Here is a 21,921-nt window from a genome sequence, read left to right on the forward strand (position 1 = left end):
TTTCATCATTGTGGTTTAGTGATGACAATAATCTCAATAAAAACCCATGCAGATTAACCAACACACAAGCTGAGAAATTCATGTTGGTGATATCAGCAGAGAAATGGTCTCTGCTTGAACCATCTTCCTGTGTCCTGTGCAGGCTTTAACATGCATATTCAAGATGGGTTACCGCCTTCGATAAAATAATGGACAGAGGGATCTCACAATGGATAAACATTAAACCAGGGAGAAATTCGACTTTTCTTTGACCGAAGTGAAAAACGACATTGGGCGGAGTGTAACAGGGACGGCATATTTGCTACCACCCAATCTACTCTCCACCACATTTACAGCGCTACCATCCAGGACCAGGTAATCTTTCCAAAAGTCTTCTAAAGGCATATAAATAGTAAAAAGGTAGGTCAATTAGGACCAAAAAGGAGACCTATACGCGGAGGCAAAGGGTATGGCTGAGGTACTAAATGGGTATTTTGCATCTGTCTTCACCAAGGAAGAGGATGCTGCCATAGACATAGTGATGGAGGAGCTAGTGGTGATACTTGATAGGATAAAAATTGATAAATAAGAGGTATTAGAAAAGCTGGCTGTTCTTAAAGTAGATAAATCACCAAAAGCAGATGAGATGCATCCTAGGAGGCTGAAGGAATTGAGGGCAGAAATCGCGGAGGTACTGGCCGTATTATTCCAATCCTCCATAGGTACGGGGTTGGTGCCAGAGGACTAGAGAATTGTAAATGTTACACCCTTGTTCAAAAAGGGAGTAAAGATAAACCCAGCAACTATAGGCCGATCAGTTTAACCTCAGCAGTGGGAAAGTTTTTAGATACAGTAATCAGGGACTTGGATAGGGGTGGATTAATGAAGGAAAGCCAGCATGGATTTGTTAAAGGCAAATTATGTTTAACCAGCTTGATCGAGTTTTTTGATGAGGTAACAGAGGGTTGATGAGGGTAATGTGGTTGACGTAGTGTGCATGGATTTCCAAAAGGTGTTCGACAAATTGCCACATAATAGGCCTGCAGCAAAATTGAAGCCCATGGAATATCATCATCATTGGCACTCTAAAAGTGAGTTCTCAGGTGACTGTACAGTCCAATGTGGGAATTACAGTCTCTGTCACAGGTGGGACAGACAGTAGTTTAAGGAAAGGGTGGGTGGGGAGTCTGGTTTGCCGCACGCTCCTTCCGTTGCCTGCGATGATTTTCGCATGCTCTCGGCGAGAAGACTCGAGGTGTCAGCGCCCTCCCGGATGCTCTGGTTTTATGAAAGGAAAATCATGTTTGACAAATTTGCTGGAATTCTTTGAGGATGTAACGAGCAGGATGGCTAAGGGGGAACAAGTGGATGTGGTGTATTTGGATTTCCAGAAGGCATTCGATAAGGTGCCACATAAAGGTTACTGCACAAGATGAAAGTTCACTGGTTTGGGGGCAATATATTAGCATGGATAGAGGATTGGCTAACTAACAGAAAACAGAGAGTCGGGATAAATGGGTCATTTTCTGGTTGGCAAACAGTAACTAGTGGGGTGCTGCAGGGATCAGTGCTGGGGCCTCAACTATTTACAATCTATATTAATGACTTGGATGAAGGGACAGAGTGTAATGTAGCCAAGTTTTCTGATGATGCAAAGTTGGGTGGGAAAGGAGGATACAAAAAATCTGCAAAGGGATATAGACAGGCTAAGAGAGTGGGCAAAAATTTGGCAGATGGAGTATTATGTGGGGAAATGTGAGGTTATCCACTTTGGCAGAAATAATAGAAAAGCAAATTATAATTTAAATAGAGAAAAATTACAAATTGCTGCAGTACAGCGGGACCTGGGGGACCTGGTGCATGAAACACAAAAAGTTAGTATGCAGGTGCAGCAAGTGATCAGGAAGGCAAATGGAATGTTGGCCTTTATTGCAAGGGGGATAGAGTATAAAAGCAGAGAAGTCCTGCTACAACTGTACAGGGTATTGGTGAGGCCACACCTGGAGTACTGCGTACAGTTTTGGTCTCCGTGTTTAAGGAAGGATATACTTGTATTGGAGGCTGTTCAGAGAAGGTTCACTAGGTTGATTCCAGAGATGAGGGGATTGACTTATGAAGATAGGTTGAGTAGGTTGGGCCTATAATCATTGGAGTTCAGTGGAATGAGAGATGATCTTATTGAAACATAAGATAATGAGGGGGCTCGACAAGGTGGATGCAGAGAGGATATTTCCACTCATAGGGGAAACTAAAACTAGGGGACATCAGGCTCAAGTTTCGGCCTGAGTTGCTCCTATTTTTTTGAGCAACTAGTTTAGAATGGAGCATCTTAGAAATTGCAGTTCTTGGCATTTAGTTTGCTCCAGTGTAGTGAGTTAGAATAGTTACATTTTAGAACAGATTTTTTTTTTTCAAAAGGGGCGTGTCCAGCCACTTACGCCTGTTTTGCAAGTTTAGGCAGCGAAAACTTACTCCAAAGTAACTTAGAATGGAGTAAGTGTAGATTTTTGTATGCTCAGAAAAACCTTGCCTACACTTAGAAATCAGGCGTAGGGAACGAGGGAGGGGGGGTGGGGAGGGTGGTTTACAAACATTAAACACTCCACTTTTATAAATAAAGAGTCATCATCAATAATAAATAATAAATATATCAATAAATCACCAAAAAAAAAAAATCAATCAATAAATAAAGAATTACGTTTCTATTCACCGGGCGCTCCCAACAGCGTGTTGGGACGGGTACCCCCCCCCTCCCCCCCACCGCCCCAGTGTGTGTCTCTCTGTCTCTGTCAGTGTCTCTCTCTCTCTGTCTCTGTCAGTGTCTGTGTGTTTCTGACAGCAAGGGGAGGAGGAGGGGAGAGGAAAGGGAGAGAGGGGGGGAGGGGGAGGAGGGGGGAGGGAGGGAAAGGGAGGGGGCAGATGGAGGGAAAGGGAGGGAGGAAAGGGAGGGAAAGGGAGGGAGGAGAGGGAGGGGGAGAGGGAGGGGGAAGAGGAGGGGAAGGGAGGGGGAGAGGAGGGGAAAGATGGACGGGAGAGAGGAGGGGGAGGGAGGGGGGAGAGCTGAACGGGAGAGAGGGGGGTGTTGAACGGGAGTGGGGGGGCTGAACGGGGGGGGGCTGAATGGGAGGGAGGAGGGAGGGGATAGAGGGGAGGGAGGGGGGGTAAAGGGAGGGGGAGGGTGGAGGGGAGGGGAGGGGGAGGGGGAGAAGAGGGGTGAGGGAGGGGGGTGAGGGAGGGGGTGAGGGAGGGCATCGAGGAAGGGGGAGGGAGGGGGCAGAGAGCGGGAGGGGGGAGAGGAAACATAGAAACATAGAAAATAGGTGCAGGAGTAGGACATTAGGCCCTTCTAGCCTGCACCCCATTCCTGCTTTCTCGCCATACCCCTTGATCCCCCTAGCAGTAAGGACTTCATCTAACTCCTTTTTGAATATATTTAGTGAATTGGCCTCAACAACTTTCTGTGGTAGAGAATTCCACAGGTTCACCACTCTCTGGGTGAAGAAGTTCCTCCGCATCTCGGTCCTAAATGGCTTACCCCTTATCCTTAGACTGTGACCTCTGGTTCTGGACTTCCCTAACATTGGGAACATTCTTCCTGCATCTAACCTGTCTAACCCCGTCAGAATTTTAAATGATTCTATGAGGTCCCCTCTCATTCTCTGAACTCCAGTGAATACAAGCCCAGTTGATCCAGTCTTTCTTGATAGGTCAGTCCCGCCATCCCGGGAATCAGTCTGGTGAACCTTTGCTGCACTCCCTCAATAGCAAGAATGTCCTTCCTCAGGTTAGGAGACCAAAACTGTACACAATACTCCAGGTGTGGCCTCACCAATGCCCTGTACAACTGTAGCAACACCTCCCTGCCCCGTACTCAAATCCCCTTGCTATGAAGGCCAACATGCCATTTGCTTTCTTAACCGCCTGCTGCACCTGCATGCCAACCTTCAATGACTGATGTACCATGACACCCAGGTCTCTTTGCACCTCCCCTTTTCCTAATCTGTCACCATTCAGATAATAGTCTGTCTCTCTGTTTTTACCACCAAAGTGGATAACCTCACATTTATCCACATTATACTTCATCTGCCATGCATTTGCCCACTCACCTAACCTATCCAAGTCGCTCTGCAGCCTCACAGCATCCTCCTCGCAGCTCACACTGCCACCCAACTTAGTGTCATCCGCAAATTTGGAGATACTACATTTAATCCCCTCATCTAAATCATTAATGTACAGTGTAAACAGCTGGGGCCCCAGCACAGAACCTTGCGGTACCCCACTAGTCACTGCCTGCCATTCTGAAAAGTCCCCATTTACTCCTACTCTTTGCTTCCTGTCTGACAACCAGTTCTCAATCCATGTCAGTACACTACCCCCAATCCCATGTGCTCTAACTTTGCACATCAATCTCTTGTGTGGGACCTTGTCAAACGCCTTCTGAAAGTCCAAATATACCACATCAACTGGTTCTCCCTTATCCACTCTACTGGAAACATCCTCAAAAAATTCCAGAAGATTTGTCAAGCATGATTTCCCTTTCACAAATCCATGCTGACTTGGACCTATCATGTCACCTCTTTCCAAATGCACTGCTATGACATCCTTAATAATTGATTCCATCATTTTACCCACTACCGATGTCAGGCTGACCGGTCTATAATTCCCTGTTTTCTCTCTCCCTCCTTTTTTAAAAAGTGGGGTTACATTGGCTACCCTCCACTCTATAGGAACTGATCCAGAGTCAATGGAATGTTGGAAAATGACTGTCAACGCATCCACTATTTCCAAGGCCACCTCCTTAAGTACTCTGGGATGCAGTCCATCAGGCCCTGGGGATTTATCGGCCTTCAATCCCATCAATTTTCCCAACACAATTTCCCGGCTAATAAGGATTTCCCTCAGTTCCTCCTCCTTACTAGACCCCCCGACCCCTTTTATAACCGGAAGGTTGTTCGTGTCCTCCTTCGTGAATACCGAACCAAAGTACTTGTTCAATTGGTCCGCCATTTCTTTGTTCCCCGTTATGACTTTCCCTGATTCTGACTGCAGGGGACCTACGTTTGTCTTTACTAACCTTTTTCTCTTTACATATCTATAGAAACTTTTGCAATCCGTCTTAATGTTCCCTGCAAGCTTCTTCTCATACTCCATTTTCCCTGCCCTAATCAAACCCTTTGTCCTCCTCTGCTGAGTTCTAAATTTCTCCCAGTCCCCAGGTTCGCTGCTATTTCTGGCCAATTTGTATGCCACTTCCTTGGCTTTAATACTATCCCCGATTTCCCTTGATAGCCACGGTTGAGCCACCTTCCCCTTTTTATTTCTATGCCAGACAGGAATGTACAATTGTTGTAGTTCATCCATGCGGTCTCTAAATGTCCAAGGAGGAGGGGGAAGGGCTGAACTGGAGGGAAGGAGCTGAATGGGAAGGGGGAGGGCTGAAGGGGAGGGGGGGGCTGAACGGGAGGGAGGCCCGAGTCCCGATCTTTGTTGCCCGGGGAGCCCATTCGGCCAGGGCTTGGGCGGCGTGCTTCGAGCCCTTCCCACGCAGCCTCGAGGGTGAGGAGCTCCTGCACTAGTGCACACGCTCTAGCCCGCATGTACAGATGTCCCGGCACTGTTTTCAGCGCCGGAACCTGGCTCCACCCCTGACCCCTTGTGCTGTGCCACGCCAAGCACGAAGATGTCCTGAGGAGCTCACAGAATCACAAGGTAAGTTTTCGGCGCCCTTTTTATTCCTGAAAGTTGCCGCACCTTATGGAGGTGCGCTGTTTTTACAGAGGGCGGAAACTTGGGCCCATAGTCTCAGAATAAGAGGCCGCCCATTTAAAACTGAGATGAGGAGAAATTTCTTCTCTCTGAGGGTTGTAAATCTGTGGAATTCTCTGCCCCAGAGAGCTATGGAGGCTGGGTCATTGAATATATTTAAGGCGGAGATCGACAGATTTTTGAGCGATAAGGGAGTCAAGGGTTATGGGTAGTGGGCAGGGAAGTGGAGCTGAGTCCATGATCAGATCAGCCATGATCTTACTGAATAGCGGAGCAGTCTCGAGGGGCCAGGTGGCCTACTCCTGCACATATTTCTTATGTTCTTATTTTCTTATGTTCCTCCACTTAGGGTGGCCTTGGGCCAGGGATTCCCAGGCGTCAGTGGGGATGTTGCACTTTATCAAGGAGGCTTTGAGGGTTTCCTCTGCCCACCTGGGGCTCGCTTGCCGTGTCGAAGTTCCGAGTAGAGTGCTTGCTTTGGGAGTCTCGTATCAGGCATGCGAACGATGTGGCCCGCCCAACGGAGCTGGTCGAGTGTGGTCAATGCTTCGATGCTGGGGATGTTGGCCTGATCGAGAACACTGACGTAGGTGTGTCTATCCACCCAGTGAATTTGCAGGATATTGTGGAGGCAGCGCTGGTGGTACTTCTCCAGCGCTTTGAAGTGTCTACTGTATATGGTCCACGTCTCTGAGCCATATAGGAGGAATAAAAGGGATAGTGGGGCAGCCTGGATACAAAATTGGCTCAGTGACAGGAGACAGAGAGTAGTGGTGAACAGTTGTTTTTGGGACTGGAGGAAGGTATACAGTGGTGTTCCCCAGGAGTCGGTTCTAGGACCACTGCTTTTCTTGACATATATTAATGACTTGGACGTAGGTGTACAGGACACAACGTAAAAATTTACAGATGACACAAAACTTGAAAGTATAGTGAACAATGAGGAGGAGAGGGGTCGGCTTCAGAATGACATAGACAGGCTGGTGGAATGGGCAGACACATGGCAGAGTTGTGAATCTTTGTAATTCTTTACCACGGAGAGCTGTGTGTAACGTCCTTCCTCTACAGCATGAAACCACACGAGGCACATTCCGGGGACAAGGCCACTCTGTGACCTCAACTCTTTATTACAGGACTCCAGAAGTGATGACCCTGCGTGGGACCTCCCTTTTTATACCTGTGTGATCAGGTAAGGAGTGTCTCTCACAAGTTCACCCCTGTGGTCAAGGTGTGTATCTAAGTTGAGTGTATACAGTGATACAGTGGTGTTACATTGTAGTTACATACATGACACTCTCTCCCCCCCCCCCCCCCCCCGCAAAGTCTTACTAGGATCATAGGTTTAGTCTTTCAAGTAGTCTACGCTCCCTCGTGGAGCGCCGCAGTTGGGGCTCTGGTTGTTGGACACTGACGTGAGTGTCTGTCACCTGTGGTGATTCTGGCCTGTCTGGGCTGACCGCAGGGACTGTGCATTCTTCTGATTGCTCTTGTTGCTCGTTCACTGGCGGTGTGGTGAGCTCCATCTCATGGTCTTCTTCAGGTTCCTCCGTATTCATGCTGAACCTTTTTTTTACTTGGTCCAGATGCTTACGGCATTTCTGGCCATTGTTGAGTTTTACCATGATGACCATATTCCCCTCTTTGTCTATTATAGTACCCTCAAGCCATTTGGGCCCCATGGCGTGATTGAGGACAAATACAGGATCATTTATTTCTATACATCTCCCCCTCGAATTACGGTCATGGTACTCGTTTTGTGACTTGCACTTGCCCTCAACTATGTCGGTCAGGACTGGGTGAATGAGGGACAACCGAGTTTTGAGTGTCCGTTTCATGAGTAGCTCTGTGGGCGGAACCCCCGTGAGCAAGTGCGGTCAGGATCTATAGGCCAGCAGGAGGCACGATAGGCAGCATTGTAGGGAGGGTCCTGGAATTCTGAGCATACCTTGCTTAATGATTTGGACTGCCCGTTCCGCCTGGCCATTGGAGGCCGGCTTGAACGGCGCAGTCCTGACGTGGTTGATGCCATTGCCCGACATAAACTCCCGGAATTCATAACTCATGAAACACAGGCCATTATCATTAACCAGGATGTCCGGCAAGCCATGGGATGCAAAGATCGCACGTAGGCTTTCCACGGTGATGGATGACGTGCATGAATTCAGGATGATGCACTCGATCCATTTCGAGGACGCATTTACTACAATGAGGAACATCTTCCCCATGAACGGGCCCGTGTAGTCAAAGTGAATGCGTGACCATGGCTTGGTGAGCCAGGGCCACGGGCTGAGCGGGGCCTCCCTGGGGGTATTACCCAGCTGGGCACAGGTCGTGCACCTGCGAACACAGTGTTCTAGGTCTGAATTAATTCCAGGCCACCAAACGTGTGTCCGGGCAATGGCCTTCATCATCACAATGCCTGGGTGCTCTCTGTGGAGTTCCCTGATGAATGCCTCCCTGCCCTTCTGAGGCATGACTACCCGGCTGCTCCATAGTAGGCAGTCGGCTTGGATGGAGAGCTCATCCATCCGTCTGTGGAACGGTCTGACCTCCTCAGGGCATGCTCCGTGTGCGGGCGCCCAATCCCCAGTCAGGACACATTTCTTAATCAGGGATAGGAGGGGATCTCTGTTTGTCCAGATTTTGATCTGGCGGGCTGTGATGGGGGAGCCTGCGCTGTCAAAGACATCGACAGCCATGACCATCTCGGCGCTTTGCACAGCTGCCCCCTCGGTGGTGGCCAGTGGAAGCCTGCTGAGCATGTCAGCGCAATTTTCAGTGCTGGGCCGGTGCCGGACGGAGTAGTCATAAGCAGCCAGCGTGAGAGCCCATCGCTGTATGCGAGCTGATGCGTTAGCATTGACAGCCTTGCTGTCTGACAACAGGGATGTGAGTGGCTTGTGGTCCGTCTCTAATGCAAACTTTCTACCGAAGAGGTACTGATGCATTTTTTTTACACCATAGACACATGCAAGCGCTTCCTTCTCGACCATCCCATATCCCCGTTCTGCTTGAGAGAGCGACCTGGAGGCATAAGCCACAGGTTGTAGTTGACCCTCAGCATTGCCCTGCTGCAACACGCACCTAACCCCATTGAACGATGCATCACATGTCAGAACTAAACGTTTACAGGGGTCGTACAGGGTCAACAACTTGTTTGAACAAAGTAGGTTTCGCGCCCGATCAAAAGCCCGTTCCTGACAATCTCCCCAAAACTAATCGCAACCCTTACGCAGGAGCACGTGTAGCGGCTCCAACAATGTGCTCAAGTTCGGCAGAAAGTTCCCGAAATAGTTCAACATTCCCAGGAATGAACGCAGCTCCGATGTGTTGCAGGGACTGGGTGCTCGGCGAATCGCCTCTGTTTTGGATTCGGTGGGCCGAATCCCATCTGCAGCAACCCTCCTGCCCAGAAACTCAACCTCAGGAGCTAAAAACATGCATTTAGACTTCTTGAGTCGCAGGCCTACCCGGTCCAGTCGGCGTAGCACCTCTTCCAGGTTGTGGAAGTGTTCCTCGGTGTCTCAACCCGTGATGAGGATGTCGTCTTGGAATACGATTGTTCCAGGAATGGATTTAAGCAGGCTTTCCATGTTTCATTGAAAAATCGCGGCCGCTGATCGAATGCCAAATGGGCACCTGTTATACGCAAACAGTCCCTTGTGCGTGGTGATGGTTGTCAGTAGTTTAGATTCATCGCCCATTTCCTGGGTCATATAGGCTGAAGTGAAGTCCAACTTGGTGAACAGCTTGCCGCCTGCCAGCATGGCTAAGAGGTCCTCCGCACTTGGGCGTGGGTATTGGTCTTGTAGGCACACCCGATTGATGGTGGCCTTGTAGTCGCCACAGATCCTGACAGAGCCATCCGCTTTTAGAACGGGAATGATGGGGCTCGCCCAGTCGCTGAATGCAACAGGCGAGATGATGCCCTCTCGCAACAGCCGGTCCAATTCGCTCTCGATTTTTTCCTTCATCACATACGGCACTGCTCTGGCTTTGTGGTGCACTGGCCTGGCATCCGGGGTGATGTGTATCACTACTTTAGTGCCCTTGAATGTCCCGACGCCCGGTTAGAATAGTGACTCGAATTGTTGTAGGACTTGTGAGCACGAACTTCGCTCCACCGAGGACATTGCGTGAACATCCCCCCATTTCCAGTTCATCTCGGCTAACCAGCTCCTCCCCAACAGTGCGGGACCATTGCCCAGGACAATCCAGAGTGGCAGCCAGTTCACTAATCCATTGTGTGTGACAGCCATCATTGCACTGCCTAGAACCGGAATGATTTATTTGGTGTAAGTCCGTAATTGTGTCTCAATACGTTCTAATTTGGGTCTACTGGCTTTGAGTGGTCTCGAATTGCTGAACGCCCATGAGTGACTGGCTGGCCCCAGTGTACAGGTCCATGCGTACTGGGATGCCGTTCAACAAAACCCTCATCATCATTGGTGGCGTTTTGGTGTATGAACTGTGAATATTCACCATATGGACCCACTGGACCTTGGCGTCCATCGATTTGCCCCAATAGTCATTCTGCCTCACAGAACCCTCTTCTGGTCCACCTGCCTCATATATTAGTCCGGTTGCAGGTTTTCTGCACATTCAAACTAAATGGCCACTGAGATTGCACTTTCTGCAGACAAACAGTTAGAATCCGCAAGATCTGGCTGAGTGTTTTCCCCCACACCTCCAGCATGAGTTAAAGTTTCCACTGTTAGGGACAAAGGGACTATGGCCAGTAATTCTGCGCTGACTGTCCCTTTGACTGCTCTTAAGTACCCTATTAGTGGATGTCAATGGCCCCATCCCGGGCCGCATTGTCCACTGTGATGGTGTGAATGTCCGTTCAGCCTGCCATTGTCTCCGTTGAGGTCCTGCTCTGGGGTCTATTGCTGCCTGGTAAATGTCGGACTGCCCCTGCCTGCCTGCGGGGCTCTGAATCGCATTGATGATGTTGACTCCCTGATCCATCGTCACGTTAGAGGCAGAATTGCGCACATATATTATTTTCGTCTCTTCCTCCCCCGCCATGAAAGTTTGAGTTATCAATGCCGCCGCTTCCAAGGTCAAATCCTTGGTCTCAATTAACTTGCGAAAAATTCCCGCATGACCGATGCCCTCGATAAAGAAGTCCCTGAGCATCTCCCCCCTGCAGAGGTCTGTGAACTTACAGAGGCTGGCCAAACGCCGGAGGTCTGCTACAAAGTCCGGTATGCTCTGTCCTTCACAACGTCGGTGGGTGTAGAATCTGTGTCGAGCCATGTGTATGCTGCTCGCCGGTTTGAGGTGCTCCCTGATTAATTTGCTAAGTTCTTCAAAGGTTTTGTCTGACGGCTTTTCGGGTGCCAGTACGTCTTTCATGAGCGCGTCAGTCTTTGGCCCGCAGCTGGTCAGGAGATGAGCCCTTCGCTTGTTGGCCGCTGCATCCCCCAGCCATTCTTTCGTAACGAAGCTTTGCTGAAGCCTCTCGACAAAATCGTCCCAGTCTTCCCCAACACAGTACCGTTCCTCTGTGCTACCGGTGGCCATTCTCGTGGGTCGTGAATTCCCGTTTCTCGTCACCAATGTAAAGTCCTTACTCTACAGTATGAAACCACACGAGGCACGTTCCAGGGGCAAGGCCACTCTGTGACCTTAACTCTTTATTACAGGACTCCAGAAGTGATGACCCTGCGTGGGACCTTCCTTTATATACCTGTGTGATCAGGTAAGGAGTGTCTCCCACATGTTCACTCCTTGTGGTCAAGGTGTGCATCTAAGTTGTGTGTATACAGTAATACAGTGGTGTTACATTGTGGTTACATACATGACACTGTGGATGCTCAGTCGTTGACTATATTCAAGACAGAGATCGATAAATTTTGGGGAACTAAGGGAATCGAGGGATATGTGGATAGTGCGGGAAGTTGGAGTTGAGGTAGAAGATCAGCCATGATCTTATTGATCGACGAAAATGTGGCAGATGAAAGTTAGCGCAGAAAAGTGTGAACTGATGCATTTTGGTCGAAAGAATGAAAAGCGGACATATAAACTAAATGGTACAATCCTAAAGGAGATGCAAGAACAGAGAGACCCGGGGGTATGTGTGCACAAATTGTTGAGGTGGCAGGGCAGGTTGAAAGAGCGGTTAAAAAGGCTTACGAAATGCTGGGCTTCACAGAGTACAAAAGTGTGGAAATTATAATGAACCTGTATAAAACACTGGTTCGGCCCTATTGGTGTATTGTGTCCAATTCTGGACACCACACTTTAGGAAGGATGTGAAGGCCTTAGAGAGGGAGCAGAAAAGATTTACGAGAATGATTCCAGGGATGAGGGACTTCAGTGACGTGGATAGACTGGAGAAGCTGGGGTTGTTCTCCTTGGAGCAGAGAAGATTGAGAGGAGATTTAATCGAGGTGTTCAAAATCATGAGGGGTCTGGACAGAGTAGATCGAGAGAAACTGTTTCCATTGGTGGAAGGGTCGAGAACCAGAGGGCACAGATTTAAAGTGATTGACAAAATGAACCAAAGGCGACATGAGGAAAAGCCTTTTCACACAGCGAGTGGTTAGGATCTGGAATACACGGCTTGAGAGGGTAGCGGAGGCAGACTCAATTTTATCTTTTAAAAGTGAGTTAGTTAAGTATCTGAAGGAAAAAAAATCACAGCGCTACGGGGAAAGGGTGGGGCAGTGGGACTGGCTGAGGTGCTCTTGCAGAGAGCCGGCACGGGCTCGACAGGCCGAATGGCCTTCCGTGCTGTAACCATTCTATAATTTTATGATATGACCACTCACCCCCATTGTGCTCATATATCGCCAACACTAATTCTAAGCCATAGTTTCCCAAAGCAATGAATGCTGATATCTGTACAAATTGTACCTGAGATGCAGTGACGATCGGATCTCTGACAAAGTTCGGCGCACCTGCTCCCATTCCTGACTAGAGAAAGCATAAACAAGGACAAAGTGTAAACCCAGGGTAAGGTACACATGCACAACTAAAAACCTTGGACTGAAATCATTCAGTCATAGTTTCATTATGTAACATGCTGAATAAGATAAGGTTATATCTTACCTCAGGAAAGAATGTTCGTGCAGCAAAATGCTTGTAATCCAGGAAAGGGATACTGCCATAATCGTGGAGTAAATGCATATCAGATCCCTCAGTCTGAAGCTCAACAAAACCTTCAAAAACAGAATTTAACTGCTTCAAAACTTTAAACCTTGAGACAGTCAGTGGAGGAAATTTCCCCATCAGTCTAAACTTCATCAGGTTGATCACAATTCCCCAAAACAGAGGATAAACCCTCGGTCCCCTCCAATATTATCTGCAATTCCCCCCCATTCTCCACAAAATCACCCTGTAACCCAACAATATTCCCCTGTAACCCTCCCCCCACAATATTACCTTCCCCCCCACAATATTACCCTGTAACCCCCCCCCCACAATATTCCCCTGTAACCCCCCCCCACAATATTACCCTGTAACCCCCCCCCACAATATTCCCCTGTAACCCCCCCCCACAATATTCCCCTGTAACCCCCCCCCACAATATTACCCTGTAACCCCCCCACAATATTACCCTGTAACCCCCCCACAATATTCCCCTGTAACCCCCCCACAATATTCCCCTGTAACCCCCCCCACAATATTCCCCTGTAACCCCCCCACAATATTACCCTGTAACCCCCCCCACAATATTACCCTGTAACCCCCCCACAATATTACCCTGTAACCCCCCCCCACAATATTCCCCTGTAACCCCCCCCCACAATATTACCCGGTAACCCCCCCACAATATTTTCCTGTAACCCCCCCCCACAATATTTTCCTGTAACCCCCCCCCACAATATTCCCCTGTAACCCCCCCCCACAATATTACCCTGTAACCCCGCCACAATATTTTCCTGTAACCCCCCCCCACAATATTTTCCTGTAACCCCCACCACAATATTCCCCTGTAACCCCCCCACAATATTCCCCTGTAACCCCCCCACAATATTCCCCTGTAACCCCCCCACAATATTCCCCTGTAACCCCCCCACAATATTACCCTGTAACCCCCCCACAATATTCCCCTGTAACCCCCCCACAATATTCCCCTGTAACCCCCCCCCCCACAATATTCCCCGGTAACCCCCCACAATATTCCCCTGTTACCACCCCACAATATTCCCCTGTAACCCCCCCACAATATTACCTTCCCCCCCACAATATTACCCTGTAACCCCCCCACAATATTCCCCTGTAACCCCCCCCACAATATTCCCCTGTAACCCCCCCCACAATATTACCCTGTAACCACCCCACAATATTCCCCTGTAACCCCCCCACAATATTCCCCTGTAACCCCCCCCACAATATTACCCTGTAACCCCCCCCACAATATTACCCTGTAACCCCCCCACAATATTCCCCTGTAACCCCCCCACAATATTACCCTGTAACCGCCCCACAATATTCCCCTGTAACCCCCCCCCACAATATTCCCCTGTAACCCCCCCCCACAATATTACCCTGTAACCCCCCCACAATATTCCCCTGTAACCCCCCCACAATATTTTCCTGTAACCCCCCCACAATATTCCCCTGTAACCCCCCCACAATATTCCCCTGTAACCCCCCCCCCACAATATTCCCCTGTAACCCCCCCCCCACAATATTACCCTGTAACCCCCCCACAATATTCCCCTGTAACCCCCCCACAATATTTTCCTGTAAACCCCCCCACAATATTGCCCTGTAACCCCCCCACAATATTCCCCTGTAACCGCCCCACAATATTCCCCTGTAACCCCCCCACAATATTCCCCTGTACCCCCCCCCACAATATTACCCTGTAACCCCCCCCACAATATTACCCTGTAACCACCCCCCCCCCCACAATATTCCCCGGTAACCCCCTCAAAATATTCCCCTGTAACCCCCCCCCACAATATTGCCCTGTAACCCCCCCACAATATTCCCCTGTAACCGCCCCACAATATTCCCCTGTAACCCCCCCACAATATTCCCCTGTAACCCCCCCCCACAATATTACCCTGTAACCCCCCCCACAATATTACCCTGTAACCACCCCCCCCCCCACAATATTCCCCGGTAACCCCCTCAAAATATTCCCCTGTAACCCCCCCCCACAATATTCCCCTGTAACCCCCCCACAATATTACCCTGTAACCACCCCACAATATTCCCCTGTAACCCCCCCCACAATATTACCCTGCAACCTCTCCACAATATTACCCTGTAACCCCCCCCACAATATTCCCCTGTAACCCCCCCCCACAATATTCCCCTGTAACCCCCCCCACAATATTACACTGCAACCTCTCCACAATATTACCCTGTAACCCCCCCCACAATATTACCCTGTAACCACCCCACAATATTCCCCTGTAACCCCCCCCCACAATATTCCCCTGTAACCCCCCCACAATATTACCCTGTAACCCCCCCACAATATTACCCTGCAACCTCTCCACAATATTACCCTGTAACCCCCCCACAATATTACCCTGTAACCCCCCCCACAATATTCCCCGGTAACCCCCCCACAATATTCCCCGGTAACCCCCCCACAATATTACCCTGTAACCCCCCCACAATATTACCCTGTAACCCCCCCCACAATATTCCCCTGTAACCCCCCCACAATATTACCCTGTAACCCCCCCCACAATATTCCCCTGTAACCCCCCCCACAATATTACCCTGTAACCCCCCCACAATATTACCCTGTAACCCCCCCACAATATTCCCCTGTAACCCCCCCCACAATATTCCCCTGTAACCCCCCCACAATATTACCCTGTAACCCCCCCCACAATATTCCCCTGTAACCCCCCCCACAATATTCCCCTGTAACCCCCCCCACAATATTCCCCTGTAACCCCCCCCACAATATTACCCTGTAACCCCCCCCACAATATTCCCCTGTAACCACCCCACAATATTCCCCTGTAACTCCCCCCCCCACAATATTCCCCTGTAACCCACCCCACAATATTACCCTGTAACCACCCCCCCCACAATATTCCCCTGTAACCACCCCACAATATTCCCCTGTAACTCCCCCCCCACAATATTACCCTGTAACCCCCCCACAATATTCCCCTGTAACTCCCCCCCCACAATATTACCCTGTAACTCCCCCCCCACAATATTACCCTGTAACCCCCCCACAATATTACCCTGTAACCCGCCCACAATATTACCCTGTAACCCCCCCCCACAATATACCCTGTAACAACCCCCCCCCACAATATTACCCTGTAACCCCCCCCACAATATTACCCTGTAACCACCCCCCCCCACAATATTCCCCTGTAACCCCCTCAAAATATTACCCTGTAACCCCCCCACAATATTCCCCTGTAACCCCCCCCACAATATTACCCTGTAACCACCCCACAATATTCCCCGGTAACCCCCTCAAAATATTACCCTGTAACCCCCCCCACAATATTCCCCTGTAACTCCTCCCCCCACAATATTCCCCTGTAACTCCCCCCCCCACAATATTCCCCTGTAACTCCCCCCCCCCACAATATTACCCTGTAAACCCCCCCACAATATTCCCCTGTAACTCCCCCCCCCACAATATTACCCTGTAGCCCCCCCCACAATATTCCCCTGTAACTCCCCCCCCCACAATATTACCCTGTAACCCCCCCCACAATATTCCCCTGTAACTCCCCCCCCCCACAATATTACCCTGTAACCCCCCCCACAATATTCCCCTGTAACCCCCCCACAATATTCCCCTGTAACCACCCCACAATATTACCCTGTAACCCCCCCCACAATATTACCCTGTAACCCCCCCCACAATATTACCCTGTAACTCCCCCCCCACAATATTACCCTGTAACCCCCCCCACAATATTACCCTGTAACTCCCCCCTCCCCCACAATATTACCCTGTAACTTCTCCACAATATTACCCTGTAACTCCCCCCTCCCCCACAATATTACCCTGTAACCTCTCCACAATATTACCCTGTAACCCCCCCCCACAATATTACCCTGTAACCCCCCCCCCACAATATTACCCTGTAACCCCCCCTCCCGAACCTCTCTAATATTACAGTGTAACCAGCTCCCAGAGCGGGACAGCATGGTTTGATAAATGGCCTTGCTCAGCATGTCCCTGCCAGCCCCACTGCTGTGACACTGCCCAATATTGCAAAGTGCGGCACTTGGCTGCTCATTAATTCTCTGATCATTCTTCATTTACATCACACGTTAGGTCTGGTCTTTACTCCAGACTAACATTGTGAAAACTGATTGCAGTATAAATGCAGAGTCAATAACATAAATGTTTATTTGACAATCAGATTAATCCCAGTGCAGTTTAGGGTTAAGGGGAAAGGGTTTGGTATCTCACTTAAGGTGATATATCCTTTCAATTCATGGCTGTGATTCATTTATAAATGATTTTATGGTACAAGCGAAGCGTATTAAATATTATTGTAATATGATTAAGTCCAACAGCTTCTGACGTGAAGTGCATCTCCTTGCTCATATCATCGGGGTCACTTTGCTTGCCGCACCGGGAATTAGAGTAACATAGCACGATCACCAGGCAGGAGACCATCAGTCCATCTACCCACCTATCCGCAGTGTTCCCTTGGAGCATCGCTAATCACAACAACTTGTATTTATATAGCGTCTTTAACAGAGTAAAACATCCCAAGGCGCCTCACAGGAGCTTATCAAAAACATTTGACGCCGAGCTACATGTTTGAAGGAGCATCTTAAAGGAGGAAAGGCAGAAGGTGGCGAGGTTTAGGGAGGAAATTCCAGAGCTTGGGACCCAGGCAGCTGAAGGCACGGCCGTCATTGGCGGAGCGATTAAAATTGGGGATGCACAAGAGGCCCGAGCGCAGAGAACTCGGAGGGTTGTAGGACTGGAGGCGGTTACAGGGATAGGGAGGGCGAGGCCATGGAGCGATTTGAAAATAAGGATGACGACCTAAAAAGAGAGGTGCTGCTGGATCGGGATCCAATACAGGTCAGCGAGCACAGGGACAATGAGTGAATGGGACTTGGTGCCTGTTAGGATATGGACAGCAGAGTTTTGGATCAGTTCCAGTTTACGGAAGGTGGAAGATGCAGAAGCAGATAGCCATAGCAGGAACACACCTAGATACATCTTCAGACCCTGTAAGATGATTGCAATCACATGCTGGCAGCACGGAAGCATAACTCGAAAACTATAATGCATTTACAAGATATTGTCAAGCTTTGATGAGATTTGCTTTTGCTTATGCCTGCGATCCATATAAATGCTAAATACACTTTGATTTTACTCTGAAATTGTATGTATGTACATCTATTTCGAGATGTCACTGTACAGTTTGGTCAGGTGGCACTACCGGAAGAACACATTGGCATTGAGGGGCTTTTCGACCTTGTGCATGAGAGTTTGGGGCTGAATGCTGATTGAGGCCAAGACTTTTAATGATAGTCGCCAGGGTTGGGTTGGGTAAGATATTGAGGGTCCTACGTACATAGGAAGATAGGGACAGGAGGTGGCCATTCAGCCCCTCGAGCCTGTTCCACCAATGAGATCATGTCTGATCCATATACCCGCCTTTGGACCCTATCCTTAACAAAACTCTATCAATCTCCGATTTAAAATCAATAATTGATCTAGCATCAATTGCTGTTTGCAGAAGAGAGTTCCAAACTTCTACCACCTGTTGCGTGTAGAAGTATTTCCTACCTTCACTCCTGAAAGGTCTGGCTCGAAATTTGAGGCTCTGTCCCCCAATCTGAGACTCCCCAACCAGCAGGATTAGTTTCTCTCTATCTACCCCATTAGTTCACCTTAATATCCTGAAAACTTGGTCCAAATCACCTCGTAATTTAACCCTTGGAGACCGGGTATCATTCATGTAACCCTACACAGCATTCCCTCCAAAACATCCTTTCTAAGCTGTGGTGCCCAGAACTGAACACAGTAATCCAGGTGTGGTCTAACCCATGTATAACTGTAGCATAACTTCTAGCCTCGTGTTCTAGTACCCTAGATTCTTCATAAGTAGAGTGACAATTTTGCTGGGGTAATTTGTTGTTCTTTGTGGATTGACCTACTCACCCTGGGGTTACGATGTCAATGAATCGTGAAAGAGGGGAAGACCAGGTAAGTGCTCCAGACGACTTGGAACATTGAGGTCCCAGAGAGGCAGTTCATTTTCCATTCTGACTGGTCTATCTCCCACATGTTTGTTGTGTGGGTGATGGACAACCTTTATAGGCCCAGGGATTCAATTCTCAGTGATTGCCCGGCCCAGCATAGGCCCATACATTGTTTGTATTCGGACTGTTGTCCAAAACACTATACGCAGGAAGTATGATCCGAGGATGTATAGTAGTGTGCTTTTCTAACTCAACTCCTCCTATTGTCATACCCTGGGATGGGGGAGCAGGCTGGGGGTGGGGCGTTACATTCATTTGGGCCACATAGACCTTGAGTCAGGCCTCACTCATTTTGTATCTGGAGAGATCTTATCATCTGTTTTGGTGTTCCTCATGTTTGTTGTGAGATTCTTTGGTCCAGAGTTGAACACAAGCAATGGAACACACATAGGCCTATAAATTGAGCTGTTTTTCAGGCACTAATTGGCCTACCATGCCTCTAATATGGTGGGCACGAAGCACCTGCATCTTTCTGGCTGGAAGTGCGCCGCCCGCCATATCAGGAAAGGGAACAAAATGGCCGTCCTTTACCTACAAGTGAAGCAGGCGTTAATCCCTTTGTATACAAAAGGAACATACAAAACCTTGCGTTGTTCTACCCTTGGGATGTGGGGCCCAAATTTTCCCGTCAAATCCAAGAATTGCCATGGCTGCGAGTGTAGTGCAGGCTGAGGAGGATGAAGGTGGTAGTCAGAGTTGCAGTGCTGTCCTGTGTTGTCGTTGCTACCACAGATTGTATATTGCCAAATATAACAGCAAAACTGGTGAGGTTAAGCATTTGTTGCTCGTTACCTTCTCGAATTTGATTTCGGAATTGGCTTTCCAAGAGTTCCATTTGGGAGTTTAGGCTCTGCGAGAACTGCTTGGCCTTGCGACTGGTTGCCCAACAATAAACTAAAGGCACAGAATAATTTCATCAATTGTGAACCAAACAAAAGCACATCAGAATAATCAACTACTGCAGGACTGCTTCCGAAAATCAGGAATATAACCATACCGAGTGAAGGGTCTACATAGACCCAAACTCCATTTATTTACCAATAATAAATGGTACATATCTAAATTATACTAAAACCAGACTCTATCACTGAGCCAGAAACCTGCCGTCCTTACCCGGTCTGGCCTATATGTGACTCCAGACGCACAGCAATGTGGTTGACTCTCAACTGCCCTCTGAAATGGCCCAGCGAGCCACTCAGTTGTACCAAACCGCTACGACAAAGTCAGCACTGTGGGAGCATCTTCACCCCACAGACTGCAGCGGTTCAAGAAGACAGTTCATCACCACCTTCTCAAGGGCATTTAGGGATAGGCAATAAATGCCGGCCTTGGCAGCGACGCCTACATCCTGTAAACGAATAAATAAAACACAAAACTCCCTCTATGGCAAGTATATCCTTCCTTAGGTAAGGAGACCAGAACAGTGCGCAGTACTCCAGGTGTGGTCTCACCAGGGCCCTATATAATTACAGTAAGACGTCTTTACTCTTATACTCAAATCCTCCTATAATAAAGGCCAACATACCATTTGCTTTCTCAATTGCTTGCTGTACCTGCATGTTAACTTTCAGTGATTGGTGTACAAGGACACCCAGGTCTCTCTGAACACCAACATTTCCCAATCTCTCTCCCTTTAAAAAATACTTTGCTTTTCTATTTTTCCTACCAAAGTGAATAACTTCACATTTATTATATTCCATTTGCCATGTTCTTGCCCACTCACTTAGCCTGTCTATATCCCCTTGAAACCTCTTTGCATCCTCCTCACAACTTACATTCCCACCTAGCTTTGTATCATCAGCAAACCTGGATATATTACATTTGGTCCCCTCATCGAAAACATTAATATAGATTGTGAATAGCTGGGGCCCCAGCACTGATCCTCGTGGCACCCCACTAGTTACAGCCTGCCAACCCAAAAATTACCCGTTTATTCCTACTCTCTGTTTTCTGTTCGTTAATCAATCCTCACTCTATGCTAATATATTTCCCCCAATCCCATAAGCCCTAATCTTGTTTATTAACCTCTTGTGTGGCACCTTATCGAATGCCTTCTGAAAATCCAAATCCACCACATCCACTGGTTCCCCCTCATGGAGGGGTGGTAGGGATGGAGAGGGGGGAATGGGTGGGTGGGATGTTCATCAAGTGATGCTGGATGAATGAAACATCTAGAGCATGATTCGATAGTTGGTGATTAGTTTGTCAGAGTGACCCCAGTATTAAGGAAAGGTTCATAACCCATTAGTGAACCAGATGGGTTTTTAGTCATTCGGTCGTTGAGTATATTCAAGACAGAGATCGATAGATTTTTAGATATTAAGGGAATCGAGGGATATGGGGATAGTGCGGGCAAGTGGAGTTGAGGTCGAAGATCAGCCATGATCTTATTGAATGGCTTGATGGGACAAATGGCCTACTCCTGCTCCTATTTCTTATGTTATGTTCTTAATTGGGAGACAAAGAGAGACAATTAATGCAGCTAACAAAGGAATTATTTCACGTGAGCAGCACCAAGCAAGATCTGTTATTCTGTAGAAATGCTTTTAAAATTGAACAAAATCTATATTAAATACTTACTACTAATGAAAATCACCAGCATAACCGGTATCACAATTAGTATCACGTAATAAGATTTTCTGGTAGACTGGTTTTTTAAAGTTTGTCTATATTTTCCAATCTTCACCTAAGTAGAAAACACAATGTTAATACATTTTGTACTCTTACACTGTACTACAGCAAATGAGGCTGGAATTTGTATCGAGTGTGAGGTCACGACTGGTCACTGGCAGTAAATAGTTTCATTTTAACCACCAGTGACATTACCTTGATTCCACTCAATACTGGTGCAGTATCCTTTCCCGGGGCTGGGAATGGTGCAGGCTTTATTCCCGGGGCTGGGAATGGTAGCAGTATCCTTTCCCAGGGCTGGGTAAGGTACAGTATCCTTTCCCGGGGCTGGGAAGGGTGCAGTATCCTTTCCCGGGG

At 48.4% G+C, this 21,921-nt stretch overlaps 1 protein-coding gene across 1 annotated transcript in view; it reads right to left on the reverse strand.

Annotated features, from left to right (window-relative positions):
• Positions 1–21,921, reverse strand: part of plxnc1 (plexin C1) — a 270,507-nt gene that overhangs the window by 98,778 nt on the left and 149,808 nt on the right. The window contains exons 18-21 of the mRNA XM_070896776.1: positions 21,514–21,619; positions 19,726–19,827; positions 12,805–12,914; positions 12,610–12,669 (exon numbers count right to left, since the gene is read on the reverse strand). Coding sequence (XP_070752877.1) covers positions 12,610–12,669; positions 12,805–12,914; positions 19,726–19,827; positions 21,514–21,619 — 378 coding nt within the window. The remainder of the gene's footprint in view (positions 1–12,609; positions 12,670–12,804; positions 12,915–19,725; positions 19,828–21,513; positions 21,620–21,921) is intronic.

The sequence above is a fragment of the Pristiophorus japonicus genome, chromosome 13, assembly GCF_044704955.1.
Source record: "Pristiophorus japonicus isolate sPriJap1 chromosome 13, sPriJap1.hap1, whole genome shotgun sequence".
In the NCBI taxonomy this organism is placed as follows: Eukaryota; Metazoa; Chordata; class Chondrichthyes; family Pristiophoridae; genus Pristiophorus; species Pristiophorus japonicus.